Source organism: Ursus maritimus, unplaced genomic scaffold, assembly GCF_017311325.1.
Source record: "Ursus maritimus isolate PB19 unplaced genomic scaffold, ASM1731132v1 scaffold_14, whole genome shotgun sequence".
NCBI classification, from domain to species: Eukaryota; Metazoa; Chordata; class Mammalia; order Carnivora; family Ursidae; genus Ursus; species Ursus maritimus.
In genome coordinates this window covers 40,345,363-40,364,463 of record NW_024423786.1, presented here as the reverse complement: position 1 = coordinate 40,364,463, position 19,101 = coordinate 40,345,363, and the positions used below count along the sequence as shown (strand labels likewise).

Sequence of the window (19,101 nt, the reverse complement as noted above, 5' to 3'; positions counted from 1 at the left end):
CGGTGCACGGAGAGACCAGAGTGATCTCTTCAGGAAATAAAATCAGGCCCCGTGTCTCCCTTTCTCCCAAGTCTTCCCATCCCTCCTAGAATAAAAATGTTAAACAAAAAGGAACCTGGAGTAACAGGGCTTCTGCCCTTCACTTTATCCCTAGCGCCTCTTTTAAAACTCAGAACAGTTCTCCGATGGAGCCCTCTTTATCCCCATTTTACCCGTTAGGGAAACTGAAACGAAGGAGGGAAAGCAAGCCGGCCAGTGTCTCCCCAGTGGCCCGTCCGCCGTGGGAACCCATGTCTGGATGACTCTGCAGCCAGCTGCTTCTCTTCGCCATAGCTGTTTCCCAAACGGTCCTAAGAGGGTGCAGGAAAGCGTAGTTATCTTTCCAGAGTCCTCTTTATTCGATTGGACCATCCCTCCACTATCTGGTGGCCCAGTATTGCCTGTGTTTCCTTCCAGGAATCTTAGGACCTATGGCTTATCTGTCAGGATGTGGCCACACAGTGGGTGCACAGGAGAAGTCCGTCCTTTGTACAGTGTCGTCAAAGCACAAGCTTTATGCCTGGGACGTGCAGGAGGTGAGTCTGGCCAGTGAGGAGCACAAGTAATGCCTCCCCTTGTCCATCCTGTGCCACACGGGCAACAAGTGCTGGGGGGATGGCACTTGGAATCGGTGACAGAAACAGAGTCTCAAATCCGGTCTTCTCATTGGTAATCTGTGACCTTTCCGTTTAGACTGTAGACACACACAAAACGCACTTTTTAACGTGTAGTTCTTTTTTTTTTTTTTTTTTTAAGATTTTATTTGTCAGAGTGCGAGCGCATGGGCACACAGGCAGGGGGAGAGGCAGGCAGGGGGAGAGGCAGCCTCCCCTCTGAGCAGTGAGCCAGATGGGGGACTCGAGCCCAGGACCCTGGGATCCTGACCTGAGCCGAAGGCAGACACTTAACCGACTGAGCCACCCAGGCGTCCCTAATGTGTATTTGTATCTATACATTTGTACAAGGACTTGTTTTCTATTGGTAACGTGGAATGGCTGTGAAATAAACTCAGGGTGTTGTACCTCTTCGTGACCTATTCTGCCTCTCTGTCAACTGTTGGCATTTGTTACGTTGGCTTTTTCAGAAAGTGGTCTCTAACACCGATCACTTCCAAGGCAGACAGAGGTCTTCTACATCAGGACCAATAAATGTGGTGCAAAAATCACTAGATGGGGGGCGCCTGGGTAGCGCAGTCGTTAAAGCGTCTGCCTTCGGCTCAGGGCGTGATCCCGGGGTTCCGGGATCGAGTCCCACATCGGGCTCCTCCGCTAGGAGCCTGCTTCTTCCTCTCTCACTCGCCTGCTGTGTTCCCTCTCTCGCTGGCTGTCTCTCTGTCACATAAATAAATAAAATCTTTAAAAAAAAAATCACTAGATGGGGAATTGGAAGACCCCAAAGTGGATCCCAAGTTATTGTATTTTCTTGGTTTTCTCTGTTTGCATTTTTCTCCTCTCCCTATGGAAAGTATACAATGACACTTCTTCACATTGGGTCTTCTGAAGTAGGATAAATAAACCCTTTATGAATATATGAGGTGGCAGGAGAATGATGAAAAAAATCTAGAAGGGACTCCTAAAGTTACACAATGTTATATGTCAATTACGTTTCACTAAAAGCTGAGAAAATCCGAAAGGTACTTTCTTGGATAAGTTGCTCCGGGGGAAACCAGTCACCATGTCCCTGAGGACATCCCAGCAGCCCAGTGGATGGTCCACTTGGCAAAGATCTCAGGCCTTCTGCCAACAGCCAACACCATCTTTGCAGTTATGCGAGCGAGCCACCTTGGAAGCTAACCTTCAGTCCTTCGGATTATTGTGTCCCCAGTCAACACGCGGAAACCAGATGAGGAACCCGAAACCAGAGCCACTCAGTGACTCGTCTCCTGAATTTTCAACCAACAGAAGCTGTGTGAGAGAAACGTTTATTGCTCCGAGCTGCTCTAGCATTTTCTTAGGCAGCAACAGATAACCATTTTTCGTATCACTTTCCTTAAAATTTAAGATGTGGAAGAAGCTTTGGAACCAGGCAGTGGGAAGAAGCTGGAAAAATTCTGAGGAGAGTTTGGGACTTTGAGGAGACCTAGCAGAAACCCAGGGGCCTGTCATGAGGCTGCAAAGACTTAAAGGAAAATGTAAACAAGGCTATTGGAAGAAGAGGGAGAGGATAAAATGACCGTTAGATAAAAGAGAGCCAAGGATTGCTGGTTCTGAAAAATTGTAGCCTTTCAAGATGGCAAATGATGCAAAAATTTAAGATGTAGGCTCCAAGCAAGATCAACCCAGAGCAGTGTCAATAAGCCATTCTATAAAGGTGAAGCCAAAGGAGGGACTGCGGAATTCTTTACAGACCACAGAACGATCTAAGGGGGTGCCTCAGAACTGTTAGTCAAGCAATGGACCTCAAAGTTTAAGGCCTTGTCCTCAGCAGCCCCTGGGATTTATCCCAAAGACTTGTGGATGTGGCTCTTGTCTAATGACACCAACTCCAGTAAGTTTCTCGGAGACCCACTAAGTTCAGGGGAATCATACTGGCTGAAATGCTGCCAGCTTGAATTTAAAGGGGTTGAAATATCACAACAGGAAAAGAGGACTTTGAATCTTGAACTTTTACAAGGAAGAAGCAGCCTGTGAAACTATTCAGCTACAAAATTGGGCCACCATATACAGACAGGGCAGAACCAAGAGCCTAGAAAGTGGAGCCAGGAGTCCTGAAGAATCTTTCCCAGGCGTTGAATCCTGATCAACATATTACAGCACGTTCTCTGTTGGATCTCAAATATTCTGCGTAGCAGTGATGCCCACCCCTCTACCTCCATTTTCCCTTTTTTTGGATGAAAGTGTCTATAATGTTATCTATGTTATAATCTCCTATCCTTGTATTTTGGGGATGGGGTCAGACAACTTGTATACTTCTGAGGTTTTCACATCAAGATGAACTGGATCTAACGAGCCTCATGTCATTAAACAATGAAATCTTGGATTTTGCGATGTTGCTGTAATGGTGAGATATTTGGGGGCATGGGAGATGGTGAATGTATTTTGTATGTGGGAGGGAGGTGAGTCATTAGGGACTGCAGGGTGGAGTGTATCAGCCAGTCTTGAAGATGGCCTCAGTCTTCCTTGTCCCCTATTCGTGATCCTAGATAGTCCACTCCCACACTGAATAGGGCTGACCTTTGTAACCAATTGGACATCGTGGAAATGATGGTGCGTGACTTCTGAAGCTATGTCGTAAAATACACTTCCTCTCTCTTGAGTCATTGGCTCCCAGAAAGCCAGCCACAGTATTATGAGGACCCTAAGAGACCCTACAGGGAAGGTCTGTGTGGTGAAGTACTGAGGGCTGCGGGTAGCCAGCACCAACTTGCCAGCTGTATGAGTCAACCATCTTGAGCCTCCTCCTCGTGAAGCCGACTTCAATTCATAAGAGACCCTGAGCCACAACCACCTGGCCAAGCTGTACCTGAATTTCTAACAGAAACTGAGATAACAAAAACTTTTCTTTTAACCACACAGTTTTTTTGGAGAGGGTTTATTTTTATTTATTTTGCTTATTTAAAAAAACTCCAGTATAGTTAACATACAGCATTATATTAGCTTCAGGCGTACAATATAGTGATTCAGCACTTCTTTACATCACCTGGTGCTCCTCATGACAAGTGCACTCCTTAATCCCCGTCACCTGTTTCCCTGTCACCCATCACCTCCCCTCTGGTAACTGTTCTCTATAGTTGAGTTTGTTTTTTTGGTTTGTCTCTTTTCTGTTTCTTAAATTCCGCAGATGAGTGAAATCATATGGTCTTTGCTTTTCTCTGACTTATTTCACTTAGCATTATACCCTCTAGATCCATCCATATTGTTGCAAAAATGGCAAGATTTCATTCTTTTTCATGGCCAAGTAATATTCCATTGTGCGTGTGTGCGTGTGTGTGTGTGTGTGTGTGTGTGCGTGTGTACGTACATACATACCAGTCTTCTTTATCCGTTCATCTATCAACGGACATTTGAGTTGCTTCCATGTCTTGGCTATTGTAAATAATGCTGCAATGGACATAAGGATGCTCCTGTCTTTTCAAATTAGTGTTTTCCTTTTTTTCAGCTAAATACCCAGTAGTGGACTTGCTGGACCATGTGGTAGTTCTAGTTTTAATTTTTTGAAACGTCATACTGTTTTCCACAGTGGCTGCCCCAGTTTGCATTCTCACCAACAGGGCACAAGGGTTCCTTTTTCTCTGCACCCTTGCGGACACTTGTTGGTTGTTGCATTTTTTATTTTAGCCACTCTGACAGGTGTGAGGTGATATTTCATTGTGGTTTTGATTTTAAGCCACTCAATCTGGAGATGATTTATTGCACAACAATAGATAACACTACACAGGCAACCTGTTAAGCGTTACAAATCAAATTGGTGATTACGTTTGGGGGGTGTGGGGAAGTTAATAGAGCAAGTACAAGTGGGCTTAGAAGTAGTTATTATCAATGTGTAATAACTAAATTTCGCATTTATTTTTGTGTTCTTTTTGTATGATATGCTTCACAATTTTTTAAAGGTTAAAGAAAATCTAGAAGGGAAACGGTTTCTTCTGTGTTATTGGCAATGTACAAGATCGATGATGGAGTAACAATTAAGAGAGTTGATATTCTTTGAATTCCAACTGTTGACGAGGCAGAATTCTTTTTTCTTTTTTTAAAGACGTATTTATTTACTTGGGAGGGAAGGGAGAGGGAGACAGAAATCCAAGCAGACTCTGCACCGAACATGGAGCCTGACGAGGGGCTCAATCTCACAACCCTGAGATCACGACCTGAGTTGAAACCCAGTTAGACGCCTAACCAACTGCGCCACCCTGGCATCCCTAGGCAGAATTCTAAGAATCTTTCATGTGCTGTGAAATGTAATACAACAGCCCTGTAAGAAGCCACAATGGTAAGTAACTTGCTGGTTGTAACACCTTTAGTAAGAGGCAGAACTGACTTGAGCCCAGAGGCCTGATTGTTCTTTATGCCCACCACATAGTGAGATCTTCCCTTTGAATATACTGCGTTGTTCCTTTTGTGTTCACTACCCCTCAAATAATTGAGATGTTTAGAATTTTCTTATTCTTTCCCAGAAGCGAGAAATGGATCTGATTTGGAGGAGAGTTCCAAATAAACACTGGCAAAAAGAAAGCCCAGTAGGTGTGAAGAGTTCCTTGTGTTCCTCTCATTCTCTAGGGCACCATGATCTGGTCCAGCCCAGTCCAGCAGTCTAGTATCATGCGTCTGGCGACCCTCCCTCAAATGCATCTTGCATTCACTGTGGATTTGGAGGGAACTGTCAAAGTGTGGAATTGTCAGGATGAGGATGCCCTGGCTACTCTCACCATGCCTTGGACCTGTTTTTCCTTGGAAATCTGTCTCACAAATGATGGCCCATTCCTGATGGTAAGTGAGCACTGCTCCTAGAGAGGGCCCACAAAACAAAATGCCTTGCTGCCTTGACAGATGTTATGGCCCCATGACTGTCACATCACTGTCTATCTTCCTGGAGTCATCCCTACCACATACCCTGAGAGTCCAAACATACCCATGAATGTTGGCCCTATAAACCTCGCTACCATCTTGGCCTTTGCTCTACCACAAGTACATTTCCCTAGTCATTCTTCCAGAAAAGAAAAAAAAAGTGTCCCTGAATGATTTCCTATCTATGTCTCTTCTTTCAAATGTGTATTATACAGTACTTGACCTTGGACAGGGATTATGAAGAGAGAGCTGTGGGTTTGGGAAGACATTGAGGGGGGAAAAATAGTGTCGATGTGCTATGAGTGACTATTCTTGAGAAGAGTGCTTTGAGGCTTAGAAAGTTTTATTCCTTGGGATCATTCTCACGATGCTGAGACAGCTTGTCACCTCCACTGGGGGATCGAAGAAACCATAGTGTGTTTCGCAGCTGACAGTGCTGCCTTCTGTGTGCTCTCGGATTTCCTGTCTCCTTCCGTTGACGTGGTGGTGGTGCTTTGGTTTCAGGTAGGCAACGCTGAAGGCAACATCTACACACTGACAGTGCCTGAGCTAAGGGGTGTCTCTAAAGTCAATGCATTTAAATATAGTGTTGACCTCCTACACTGCTCTCCCGACAAGAAATGGATCTTTGCATCTGGGACACATCAGAATATCTTGCCCGTGGTAGGTGTTGCTCTGCGCCTTAACTTTGGGAGGAGAGGGTCAACATTAGGAAGGTGGGGTTCAGGAAGTGTTGGAGAACCTGCAGAACTCAGGGAGGATCGCACAGGGTGCTCCCTCATCTCAAAAGCCATATCACATGTAAAATCCATTTTTGTAGCCAAGAAATAATGTTCTTTGAAGTGATAGTATCAAGTTGCAAGAAAAAAAAAAGTTTGTTGGGGCTCCTGGGTGGCTCAGTCGTTAAGCATCTGCCTTCGGCTCAGGGCGTGATCCTGGAGTTCTGGGATCAAGCCCCACATCAGGCTCTTCCACTGGGAGCCTGCTTCTTTCTCTCCCACTCCTCCTGCTTGTGTTCCCTGTCTCACTGGCTGTCTCTCTCCCTGTCCAATGAATAAATAAAATCTTAAAAAAAAAAAAAGTTTGTTAATGAAAATTTGCTCATGAAGCCTGAATCAGCCAAAGAGCTAGAGGAGGTGAGAGAGCTCTCAAGAAAGCAGGATCTTGGGCGCCTGGGTGGCACAGCGGTTGGGCATCTGCCTTCGGCTCAGGGCGTGATCCCGGCGTTGTGGGATCGAGCCCCACATCAGGCTCCTCCGCTATGAGCCTGCTTCTTCCTCTCCCACTCCCCCTGCTTGTGTTCCCTCTCTCGCTGGCTGTCTCTATCTCTGTCAGATAAATAAATAAAATCTTTAAAAAAAAAAAAAAGAAAGCAGGATCTTTGGTAACCTTGCTCATTTTAGCTTTCCTTACTTTACGTTTATCTACCTTGGCTGGAAGGGACAAAAGTCTGGAAGTAAATAAGAACGTAACAGCCTCCGAATGTCCCTCTGAGAAAGTCTGTGGCCCTTGAGTCCGCCATTTTTACCAGTGGCGTGCGTGGACCACACACCAGAGAGCAAGGAGCTAAGAGGAGTCAGTGAAAGCCAAACAGCCCTCGACCAGTTCTCCAAGAAGGGAAAAATCTATCCAACCAATGGCAGCTTGATCTGGGTTCCAATGTGGCCAGATGACTTTCTAACTCCGCGGCATGCCAGAAGAGCAGCTTTGGGGACTTTGCTCTAGGCGTGACCGTGACAGGCAGGAGAGGAAGACAGTCCTTGGATGTCAGATGACAAGCAGGGAATACTCAGTGTTCCTAAGATTCAGAATAAAGCTTTGGCTACAAAGCAAGGATTTTTGTTTTGTTTTGTTTTGTTTAAGTAGGCTCCATGCCCAATGTAGGGCTTGAACTCATGACCCTGAGATCAAGAGTCACATGCTCTGTTGACTGAGCCAGTCAGGCGTCCCAGAAAACCAGGACTTTTAAGGAGGCTTTTCTGGAGTCGCTCCTGTCCTGACGTGCTGTAAATTCTCCTTTCACCCGACTACATGTGCAATAATCTCTCCATAGGTGTTTCTCACAGAGAGCTTGCTGAAACCGTCAGAAGGCAAAAGCCCTCTGTCGCTCTCCATCCCGTTTTCATCATGCTGCAGAGCCTGCTGGGCCCCAAGGAGGACAAGCAGGATCACGGTGATGTACCGAAGAGGCTCTTGCAAGAAGACGGGATTTACCACCTTTGAGCTAATGGCTAAGAGGACGGGGGACCAAACAGACATGCAGGGTAGGCTGTGCCACACCAGAGACACGGTTTCTAGTCCCTTCCACGCATGCATTCTTTGGGAGCTATAACTCTGTGGAAGGGGGGCGGGGGATTTCTTTAGCTGGGGGCTAACCCCTGCCTGCGTGCCTCTCACGCCCGTGCTCTGACCTCCACTCCACTCCACCCCGCTCTTGGGCAGGTCTGTCTAGATTCCCATCCTGCCTTAGGGCCTGGGTCCCAATGCCTCCTCCATGCCTGAGCTGTTCCCGTCCACCGCCCCGCCCGCTCCTGGGTCCGGGCACCCGTTACTGTGGTCTGTGCAGTGTATTTGTCGCTGGCCTACCCTTCGTTTTCCTCACCAGACTGAGGTCCCATGAAAGCAGGGAGTGTGTGTTTTCACTCGGTGTAAAGCTCTCCTGCTGGCTAAAGGATCCGCAGTTTGCCTGCACGTGCGTGTGTGTTTCACACAAACACAGCCCGCCAGATTGCAACTTTCCTGTTGCCGCTTCATATGGAGAGTCCTATCTGGATGGGCGTCGGGGACGGAAATACGGTTGTCTTCGAGAGTGGGCCGTCCTTATTCCTCTTCACCATCAGTGGCCACCTGCTGCAACGATTTGAGGACCACCAGAGGACCATCGGCAACTTGTGGGTGGTAGGTATGAGCCTCCCCGCCCGCCGCTCTTTGCTTGGACTCTGGGCCACTCACCCCGGGTGTCCTTTGAAGGATCCGGTGCACGTCCTCACCACCTCCACGGATGACTCTCTGCATCTGTACATGTGGGACGAGGAAGGCCGTTACCCGCACCTCAAGAGCTGCTGTCACCTGGAGCACGTGGGGAATGACCCGGCGCCGAGCTGGTAAGCCCTGCTTTGTGACCTGACCTTTCCTTAAAGATTGCAAATTTCCATATAAAAAAATGAAGGGATAATAAGTGAGGTTTTTTAAAAAAATTTTTTTGAGGAGATATATATATATATATATCTCCATAAACAAACTTATGTCCAAAAAGAGAATTGCTAGTCCTTGGAATATGTTCACGGCCCTTGCAGTACATTGCAAAAGGCTTTCCAAAAGGGCCCCCACTTGTTTGCCCACAGCAGAATATGGAACATTTCTATCCTCAATATCCTGTCTCTACTTGCAAGGTTTATACCTTTTTTTGAGTTCATTAGTCATTTGGGTCGCTTTTCTTTTTTCTTTTCTTCTTTCTTTCTTTCTTTCTTTCTTTTTTTCTTTTTTTTTTTTTTTTACAATTTTATTTATCTGAGAGAGAGAGCATGAGCAAGGGGGCAGAGGCAGAGGGAGAAGCAGGTTCCCCACTGAGCAGGGAGCCCGATGCGGGGCTCCACACCAGGACCCCGGGATCATGACCTGAGCCGAAGGCAGACGCTTAACCGACTGAGCCACCTGGCTGCCCCCGGGGTGCTTCTTTAGTGAGCTGTTTTTATCTCCATTTTAGTTTTCTTGTAGATTGCTTGCCTTCATTGTTTTTCTTGAGATTTTCCATAGTATCCATAGAGGTCTTGTCCTTTATATACGTCCTGGCTTGTCCTTATAATGTTTACTTTTGGCAAGATCTAACAAAATACAAAATATGTATTCTTCAAGCTGCCGGTACCACTAGCAGGGATTTGACAGTCAACCTCCACCAATTAGAAATTCGTTGGCTGTTTATTGCAACATGAGTTGTGATTGCCAAATGCTGGAAACTCTCTAACTGCCTAAACATAAGAGATTGTTTAAATTACTATGACATATCCACATCATGGAGTATTGTGCAGCTGTAATCAGGATCTCTATGTTCGGATAAATTATTTCCAGGGTTATGGAGGCAAAAAAATTTTTAATTGTATATAACTGATATATAATTATGCTTAGCAGATTTTATTTTTTGCTCTTTATCATATCTAATAAATCTTAGCCTACTCTAAGTCATAAATGCTTTTCTCCTTTCAATAATTAAAAAAAATTTTTTTGAGATTCGTTTATTTTAGAGAGCACAAGTAGGGGGAGGTGCGAAAGGAGGGGGGTGTGAGAGAGAGAGAGAGAGAGAGAAGTAGACTCCCCACTGACAGGGGAGCCAGGCTCAGAGCTTGATCTTGACCCTGAGATCAGGACCTGAACTGAAATCAAGAGTCAGGATGCTTGACCAGCTGAGCCACCCAGGCGCCTCTCAATAATTTTAAATACTTCCCCTTCATATCACATAGTCCAAACTATGTAGCATTATGGTTTTATCTGTCTAATTTTTTAACAATGCAAAGAAATTTAGTCTTCCCCAAATAGAATCCAGTTATCCAGCACAGTCTGAGTTTTGACAGAACCGTAGTCTTTTTAATCAGAAGTACACTCAAACCGCAGAATATTTCCATCATCCCCAAAGTTTTCTTAGGCTCCATTGCAGGCTGTCCCTCCTTCCATCCCCACACCAGGCAACCACTGATCTGCTTTCTGTCCTTATTGATTAGTTTAAATTTTCTAAACTTTTATGTAAATGGAATTAGACAGTACATATTCCTTTTGTGTCTCGCTTCTTTCAGTGAGCGTGGTGGTTCTGAGATTCACCCTTGTCGAGTGTATGGGGAGCGCCCTCCCTTTTGCCGCTTAGTGGTCAGTGCCCTGTCGTGTAGCTGGGCCCCGGTCCATCAGCTCGCCAGCTGAGGGTCATTTATGTTGATTCTAGCTTGGGATGAACATGTTTTCGTATTTACCTACGAGTGGAACTGTCGGGGCACACGATGTTTGATTTTATAAGAAACTGCCAAACCCTTTCCTAGGGGGCTATACGTTTTCGCATTCCCACTTGGTCTTGTTCTGGTTTTGTTTTGTTTATTTAGTTTACATTCTAATACGTGTGTAGTGTGCTCTTATTAGAGTTGTGTTGTGTATTTCCCTAATGATGTCAGGCGGCTTTTCATTTGCTTATTTGCCATCCAGATATCTTCTTTGGTGAAGCACTGTGTACATTTTTTAGTTGGGTTGTTGTTTATTAATATCTAGTTTTGATAGTTCTTTATATATTTGGAATATAAATTTTTTATCAGATAAGGATTTGCAAATATTTTCTCCCACTTCGTGGTTTGTCTTTCTACTCTAACAGTGTCTTCCAAAGAGCAGGTGTCCTTATTTTGGTGAATCTCCAACTTTTCTTCTAAAATGATTGGGCTCTGGATGTTATATCTAAGAAATCTTTGCCTAACCCAAGGTCACTAAGGTTTTCCCCTTTGTTTTTATAAAAATTGTATAGTTTGAGATTTTATGTTTTAGTCTGTTATCCATTTTGAATTAAATTTTATATAGGATAAGATATGGATCAAGGTTTCCTTTTTTTCTTTCTTTTTTTTTTTTTTTAATACAGGTATTTATTCAGCACCATTTGTGGGGGAGGGGAAACCCATTCTTTTTCCACTGAATTCCCTTTACATCTTTGCCAAAAATTGACTCTCTCTCTCTCTCTATATATATATATGTATAATGTATGTATGTTAATTTCAAGATTCTTTTGTTCCAAGGACCAATGTGTCTATCCTTTCTATAATAACACACTACTTTGAAAGTGTAACTTCATTGAAATTTTAAAATCTGATGATATGAGTCCTCCACTTTTTTCTTTTGCAAAATTACTTTGGCTATTCTGGTTCCCTTGTTTTCTACATATTTTATGTTTGCTTTTTGTTTTTCTACACATATTTTAGAATAAGTTTGTAAATGTCTATACAAATTCTGCCGGGGAGGCGCCTGGCTGGCTCAGTCTGTGAAGCATGTGACTCTTGATCTTGGGGTGGTGAGGTTGAGTCCCACATTGGTCTTGGAGGTTACTTAAGGGAATTAAAAAAATAGAATTAGGGGCTCCTGGCTGGCTCAGTCAGAAGAGCGTGCAACCTTGATCTCGGTCGGGGTCATGAGTTTGAGCCCCAAGTTGGGTATAGAGATTAAATAAATTAAAAAAAATTAGAATCCTAGTCAGACACACAAAAAATTCTGCTGGAGTTTCTACTGGAATTCTATTGGGTCTACAAATCTGGGAAGAAAATGGCATCTTTATCAGTGAACCTTATGTCTCTCAATTTATTTACATCTTCCCTATTTTATCAAGTGTTCTAGTTTTCAGGCACAGATTTTGCAAAGATTTGGTAAGACTCTACCTAAGTATTTAGTGGTTTGAGTGCTGTAACAGTAATGTCTTCAGTTTTCAATTTTTCACTAGTAGTATGTAGAAATGATTGACTTTTAAAATACTAATTTTATATCCTGCAATCTTGCTAAACTATTATTCAAATAGCTCTTATTGTCTATAGATATTTTGTGATTTTCCATGTATACAATCATGTCATCTGTCAACAGAGACAGTTTTTCTCCCCTTGCTTTCCAATCCATAGGTCTTTTATTCCTTGTTCTTGACTTATTGCATTGGATATAACTTTCAATAGCAGGGGTGCCTGGCTGGCTCAGTTGGTAGAGCATGAGGCCCTTAATCTTGGGATCGTGAGTTCAAGCCCCACGTTGAGTGTGGAGTTTACTTAATAATAATAATAACCTTCAGTAACAACATTGGAGTGGACAGCAGATATCCTTGCTTTTTATAGGAAGTGTTGGGTCTTTCACCATTATGATATTCACTGTATGTTCTCGTAGTTGCCCTTTACTATGTTGAGGAAGTTCCATTCTAGTCCTGGTTTGCTGAGGGTTTTTATCATCAATAGATGTTTAATTTTGCCAATGCTTTTCCTGCGTCAATTACTATGAGCATATGATTTTTCCTTTTTAGATTGTTAATAAGACAAATTACAGTGATTGATTTTTCTTTTTAAGATTTTATTGATTAGAGAGAGAGTGAGCATGCATGAGCAGGGAGAGAGGGAGAGGGAGAAGCAGACTCCCTGCTGAGCAGGGAGCCCGACTCAGGACTGGATCCCAGGACCCTGGGATCAAGACCTGAGTGCAAGACAGATGCTCAACCAACTGAGCCACCCAGGTGCCCCAACTATGAGTTCTTTAATGGTTATAGCACCATTCAGATGATCTCTTTTATGCTGAGTTCTGGTAGTTCGTGGTTTCCAGGAATTAGTCATTTCATGTAACTTGTTTCTTTCAGTCTTTTACATATATGCAGAGTCTGGTGATTTCGACTCCTTTACTCCTAACACTGGATATATATATATATATATATAAAATATGGTTTTATTTATTTGAGAGAGAGAAGGAGAGCATGAGAGTGGGACGAGGGGCAGAGGGAGAAGCAGACTGCCCTCTGAGCAGGGAACCTGATGGGAGGCTCGATCCTGGGACTCAGGTATCATAACCTGAGCCAAAGGCAGATGCTTAACCAGCTGAGGCACCCAGGTGACCCTCTTTGTCAGTCTTAATAGAGGTTTATCACTTTTAATTATCTTTTCAAATAAATAGCTTTTCTTTTGTCTTTTTTCTTAGTTTCATCTCTGCTCTTTTATTTTCTTCCTTCTTGCTTTGGTTTATTTTGTTTTCTAATTTTTGAGGTAGAAACTCAGATTATTGCTTTGAGACTTTTTTTTTTTTTTTTTTGAGAGAGAGAGTGCATGAGTGAGCCATGGGAGGGGCAGAGGGAGAAAAAAAGAGAATCTCAAGCAGACCCCCTCCTGAGTGTGGAGCCCAACACAGGCCTGCTCCAACAACCCTGATATCATCACAACCAGAGCCGAAACTAAGAGTTGGTCACCCACGCATCTCAAGACCTCTCTTTTTAAATATTAGCATCTGATGCTCTAAATTCCTCACTAAGCACTGCTTTGGCTGCAACTTACAAATTCCAACTGATCGTATTTTCATTTTCACTTAGTTTCATATACTTTTTTAAAAAGTTTTTATTTGAGAGAGAGAGAGAGAGAGAGAGAGAGAGAACACAAGCAGGGGGAGTGGCAGAGGGAGAGGGACTCGATCCCAGAGCCCTGGGATCATGACCTGAGCCAAAGGCAGACACTTAACCGACTGAGCCACCCAGGCGCCCCTCCATATACTTTTTAATTTCCCTTTTCCCCTTTGACCCATGGATTGACTAATTATTTTCCAGTTTTTATTTAAATTCCAGTTAGTCAACATATAATGTAATATTAGTTTCAGGAGAAAAGACCCATGGATTATTCAAAAGTGTGTTTATTTTTCAAGTGTTTGGATATTTTATTACTATCTTGTTGATTTCTAGTTTGAATCAATTATAGAGCGCCTACTCCATATGTTCGTCCTTCTATGTCTGTCAAACTTGGCTTTATGACCTGGGGCATAGTGGATGTTGGTGAATGTTTGAATGTGTACCCTGCTCTTGTCGGATGGAATAGCAATGGCACCGCTTTGTTGATGATCTGTTTCAGTTCTTCGTACCCTTTCTGACCTTTGATCTAGTGGTTCTATCAATTATGAGAGGAGATTGTTGAATTTTCTGACTATAAATGTGGAATCTTTTTCCTTTAAATTCTATCAGTTTTTATTTCATGTATCTTGCAGCTCTGTTACTTGGTACATATACGTTTAGTATTACGACTTCTTGCTTAGTTGGCCCTCTTATGTTTGTGTAATGTCTCTCCTTATCCTTGGCAATTTTCTTTGCTGTGAGGTCTACTTTACCTGTTATTAATTTAGCTATTCCTGCTCCCTCTTGATTAATGTTTGTATGTGACATTGTTTTCCATTCATTTTATTTCCAGCCTACTTCTTATAATTGAAGTGGTTTTCCTGTAGACAGCATCTAATTGGGTCGTGATTTTTATGCACATTGTGCCAAGATTGGTCTCTTCACTGGTGTATTAACTTATTTCAGCGTTTGGGAGATGTTGTGTTATTTCCTTCTGGTTTCTATGGTATCCAGTGAGAGATCCACTGTCATTAGAGGTGTTGTTCTTCTATAGATAAAACTGTCATTTTTCTCAGGCTGATTTCAAGTTATTTTCTGTCTTTAGTTTCCAGAAATTTATTGTTTTTGATGTAGATTTCCTTGAATTTAACCTGCTTGCGTTTGATCAGCTTTTTCAATCTGTAGGTTTACCACATTTGAGGAGTTTTTAGCTATTACTTGTCTCTGCAGTGCTTGAAGAGAAAGAGGAAGGAGGGCCACCTCCACTCATCTTAGTGCAGGGAGGAAATGGTCAACAGGGCTCGACTCAGTCTTTGCAGGGGAGGGGTAAAGGCACCACCTTTGCTTGGGTTAGTACAAGGCAGGGATGGTCACCAGAACTCTACCCCGACAGTTCTGGACTCCTGGAGAAGAGGGGTAGGAGTATCACCTCATTAATACATGATGAGAATGGTTGACAGGGCCATGCCCCACAAGCTCTACATCACCCCCGTGGGGAGGGGGCATGGCCTCTTAGGGATTCGCCCGGAAGAGGGCGGGCATAATCAAAGGGAGCAGAATCCTATTTTAAAATAAAAATATTGTCTCTCAGGGCGCCTGGGTGGCTCAGTTGGTTAAGCATCTGCATGCAGCTCAGGTCATGATCTTGGGGTCCTGGGATCGAGCCCTGCATCGGATTCTCTGCTCAGCAGAGAGTCTGCTTCTCCTTCTCCTTCTGGCCCTCCCCTGCTCTCGCTAGCACTCTCTCTCTCTCTCTCTCTCTCTCTAATGAATAAAACAAATCTTTAAAAAATATCCCCTCAGCATTATTAAATAATGTCTCTGATTTGCTAGATTATCGTGCGAATTCTGGCAGTGCTCTCTCAGCAGGTTGGGATCGCTGCTCTTGCAATTCATAATCAGCAGACCTGTCAGATCTGTGCATCAAAACCAAATCTCAGAATAGCTTCAGTGACCAAAGGACCAGTTGATTTGGGAAGAATATTCATATCTTTGTCGGGTTCAAATTTAGTATTCTCAACAACGGCTATCACTACTTTCCCGTTTGTCCACTGATGATCTTGTTTTTTCTCTTGGCAGCTATGTCTCCAAAGCAATCTGTGATAATATGAGCATAGTATGTGTGATGTCAAGAATTCGGGAATCCAGCATTCTGGTCATGTATTCTTTGCATATGTAACGTGGAAACTAATGGAATTAACTTTGCATCATCTCCCTCAATGTAGTAAAGAGAATTCTGTTTGCAAACCCAGAATGATTATTTTAGTGATATTAGGAAAGAAGCAGATTTCACTAACAGCTACTACAGATCCGGCGCCGTACAGCTGGCAGGAGCAACCCGTCCTTTGTCCTCGCCAGCAGGAAGAGTCTAGAATACTAAGGCAGCAAAATATAACTGGTCACACAACTCAATTCAAGGCGAGCCTATAACAGGAGAAAGAGTGACTTAGGATTGAGGCTGGTTTACAGGTGAAGGCATCGGGGGCGCCTGGCTCAGCTGGTAGAGCAGCAACTCTTCATCTCAGGGTTGTGAGTTCGAGCCCCATAATGGGCGCGGAGCCTACTTAAAAAAAATTGTAGAAGTCAAGGTCATCTGTATTAGTGTTCTCTAAAATGTAAGCAAAACATAAATGTATTAGAAAAACATAGACGTTAATACTTGACGGTAGCTAGAAGCGACTCAGAATGTAGATGGTAATAAAAAATACTCGAGAGGACTAGGAAATATAGCGAAAGCTAAATCACATGGAAGTTTCACTGTGCATATCCTCACAGCCACCGGACATGACAGAGAACTGCCCCCTAGGTTGCATCCCTGGTTCAGGATTCAGAGTTTGGGGAGAGAGTACTAATACATCAAGCCTAAGACCTATGGGTCTGCTGTTCTGGCTCTGAGAGGAGGACTGGAAGAAAGAGGACATGAGGGGGGGACACAGTTCTCCCATGAGGATGTGATCTCAATGGGAGATTTCTCCAAGGAGCTGTGTGGGTTTCTGGGCTGTTAGAGTGCCCACCAGTCCCTCTTCCTCAAAACAGACTTGAGGCTGTGACCAGGAAGATGAAGTCAGTGGAGGGTCCCTGGAGATGGACAAGGCTGGGTGGAGAAGCTGACAGGAGCGTCATTGTACACAGCACGTGACGGTTCTGGGACAGTCGCAGGTTTGAATCAGGGTCCGTGAGGAGGAATACATTCTAACACAGGGTGGAAAGTCCAAGTGTCAAGTCACACAGACAGCTGCAGGATCTAACCCAAATATTTTTTTTAACAAAGAAAAAACTATATTTTATAGATCTATGTTTTTTTAAAGATCCTCTTTCGTGTCATTTAGAAAAGTGATTTAGAAGTAGCCCTGGCCTACACCCGGCATGAGTATCATGTCCTATACCAATTTTACCTCCATTAAAAAAAAAAAAAAAAACAAAATGTAGCCATGGTGACTAAGGAAAGCCCAGGAGGCTCTAATCTCTGTGACAAAGGGAATATGTGGCAGAGGACACGCAGGCGGAAGAGGCGACAGAGGCAAAAATCTGCGGACTATACGTGCATGAGCACAAAGCACGTAATTTGTCCGAGGAAACGGGAGTAAATAGGATCCCACGGGGCCTGTGATTTCTGAATACTTTAGAGACAAAACTGAATTGCTGTTGGGCTTTCATTTTCCAGAAAAAGGTGGTCAAGCTAGGCAGAGGAAACTTTCTACACACAGCACCAAACATTGTTCAAAACTGCAAATGCAAAAGAAAACCTTAAAGTCTATGGTGAAGGGGCCAGAAATGAAGGGAACCCTTCTAAGTTGAGGAATGAAGAAAAAGGGTAAATCCGGAAAAGTGAAGAAATGCTGCATGCCTTATTCCTAGAATTTTAAAGAACTCCACGATGGAACACAGGGCCCCTGCCAAAGCAGAGGTTGGCTCACAGATTTGCAAGGTCCGGGACCCTCAGAAAAGTAACAGTCCTTTCCTTGTAGGTAAACTGAAGGGAAGCCTCCCCACTGGAGAAGGATGATGGGGAGAGCTGCCTCTCTCAGCTTCAGGTTTGGGTGGATTAAAAACGGAGAAACCACTCTCTCCAGAGAATTCCTAACTATAACCATACTCTCCTTGGGGGTGGAGTTGACATCAGTCAAGGTCCCAAGACTAGACAGAGGTCACACACCCATTAAGGTAATTTGACCAAGGTTTAATAAAGCAACTACTGTAATTTGGGTTTGTGGTGAAAAGCATTCGAGAAGCCACAGAAATAATACACTTAGTGGTGTTTTCGCCCCTCCTTTTTGTGAACAGGGCGCTGGCAGTCCACTTTCGACCTATGCTCGCAAGTCCAGGCCAGGTTTTGTTTCTGTCTCAGCCACCGGAAGCTCGTGGGCGGCACCACTGCTGGGAAGAGTTCACTTCCCCTACCTGCACCTGCAGGGTGCTGGCCGAGCTTAGTTACAGAAGGGGTGCTGACCCCCCCCCCCACCCCTTCTTTTGGTTCCCTGGGCTGCCTGTGCTGAAAGCCACGGCTACTGGGTGGGGGCTTGCTACAGCTGCAGAGAACTGAACAGGGCTACTCCTCTTGCTAGAACTCCTCTACCAGGTATCATTGCCTGAATGGATACGTTCAAGTGGTTATAGATTTGACTAACACGTTCTAGTTAGTAAGGACTTTACCAGAGAGAGCGAGGCATCCTCTCTCGTGTACTTCACTCCGTTACAGGCACTGGAGCCAACTGGACCTGCTCCTGACACCCAGGAGATCTGTGAAAAAGGAAACCAAGGCCCCACATGGTGTCCCTTAGGTTAGGTATTAGGTCTTGGTTGGTGGACTTGGGACCTTAACCTAGCTGCAGTTTCAGCCCCCCCGAAATGTCACCTTTACCCAGTCCACATGGGACTTTCCTGGTCAGCACTATGAGATTGACTGCTCGACCCCTTCTGTTCCCCTTAGGAGCGCAACCTGGCCTAAAACAATGAATTCTTTGCTAATAATCTCCTTCTCCCCCCCCCCCATCTTTAAAAGCTTTTCCTCTTCTGTAGCCCTTTGGAGCTCCCCTTTACTTGCTAGATGGAGATGCTGCCCAATTCACAAATGGATTAATAAAGCCCCTCGGACCTTTAAAATTGACTTGGTTGAATTTTTGTTATTTAACAGAACTGATTGCCCTGAATGGGGTACCAGCATATGGGTGATTCCCAGGAGACCAACAGAGGCCCCCCAGCAGATGACCTTCGACTTTAACCCCCTACTCTGTGGTCGCGTCTTTTCCTTCAACCTTTACCAGTGCGACCACACGTTCAGTGGCCAGTCACCCTAGCCCCACATGGCTCATGGGGGTGGGGGTGTCTAGTGCCTGTTAGCACATCCTCCTGCCTGTGGGTGAACACCACTCGCCAAATTTTACAGAGTAAGGGACCCACGCCAAAGGCGCCGTAATATTGGTCTGCGAACTAAACAGATAAATCAGAATCTTTTCCTTTTTGGATCAATTCTCCTGGCTCTCTACCACT

At 44.2% G+C, this 19,101-nt stretch overlaps 1 protein-coding gene across 10 annotated transcripts in view; it reads left to right on the top strand.

Moving 5' to 3' along the window:
- The window catches only part of FBXW12 (F-box and WD repeat domain containing 12), a 68,490-nt gene extending 49,776 nt beyond the window's left edge, over window positions 1–18,714 (top strand). For 8 of the 10 annotated variants that reach the window (XM_040628876.1, XM_040628877.1, XM_040628873.1 and 5 more), the window contains 7 exons: window positions 457–575; window positions 5,253–5,462; window positions 6,045–6,203; window positions 7,594–7,804; window positions 8,260–8,438; window positions 8,511–8,644; window positions 15,691–18,714. In XM_040628876.1, the coding sequence (XP_040484810.1) occupies window positions 457–575; window positions 5,253–5,462; window positions 6,045–6,203; window positions 7,594–7,804; window positions 8,260–8,438; window positions 8,511–8,644; window positions 15,691–15,790 (1,112 nt within the window). In that variant the 3' untranslated portion in view covers window positions 15,791–18,714. The remainder of the gene's footprint in view (window positions 1–456; window positions 576–5,252; window positions 5,463–6,044; window positions 6,204–7,593; window positions 7,805–8,259; window positions 8,439–8,510; window positions 8,645–15,690) is intronic. The other 2 variants (XM_040628878.1, XM_040628879.1) reach the window with 1 other exon arrangement.
- Window positions 18,715–19,101: the final 387 nt, after the last annotated feature.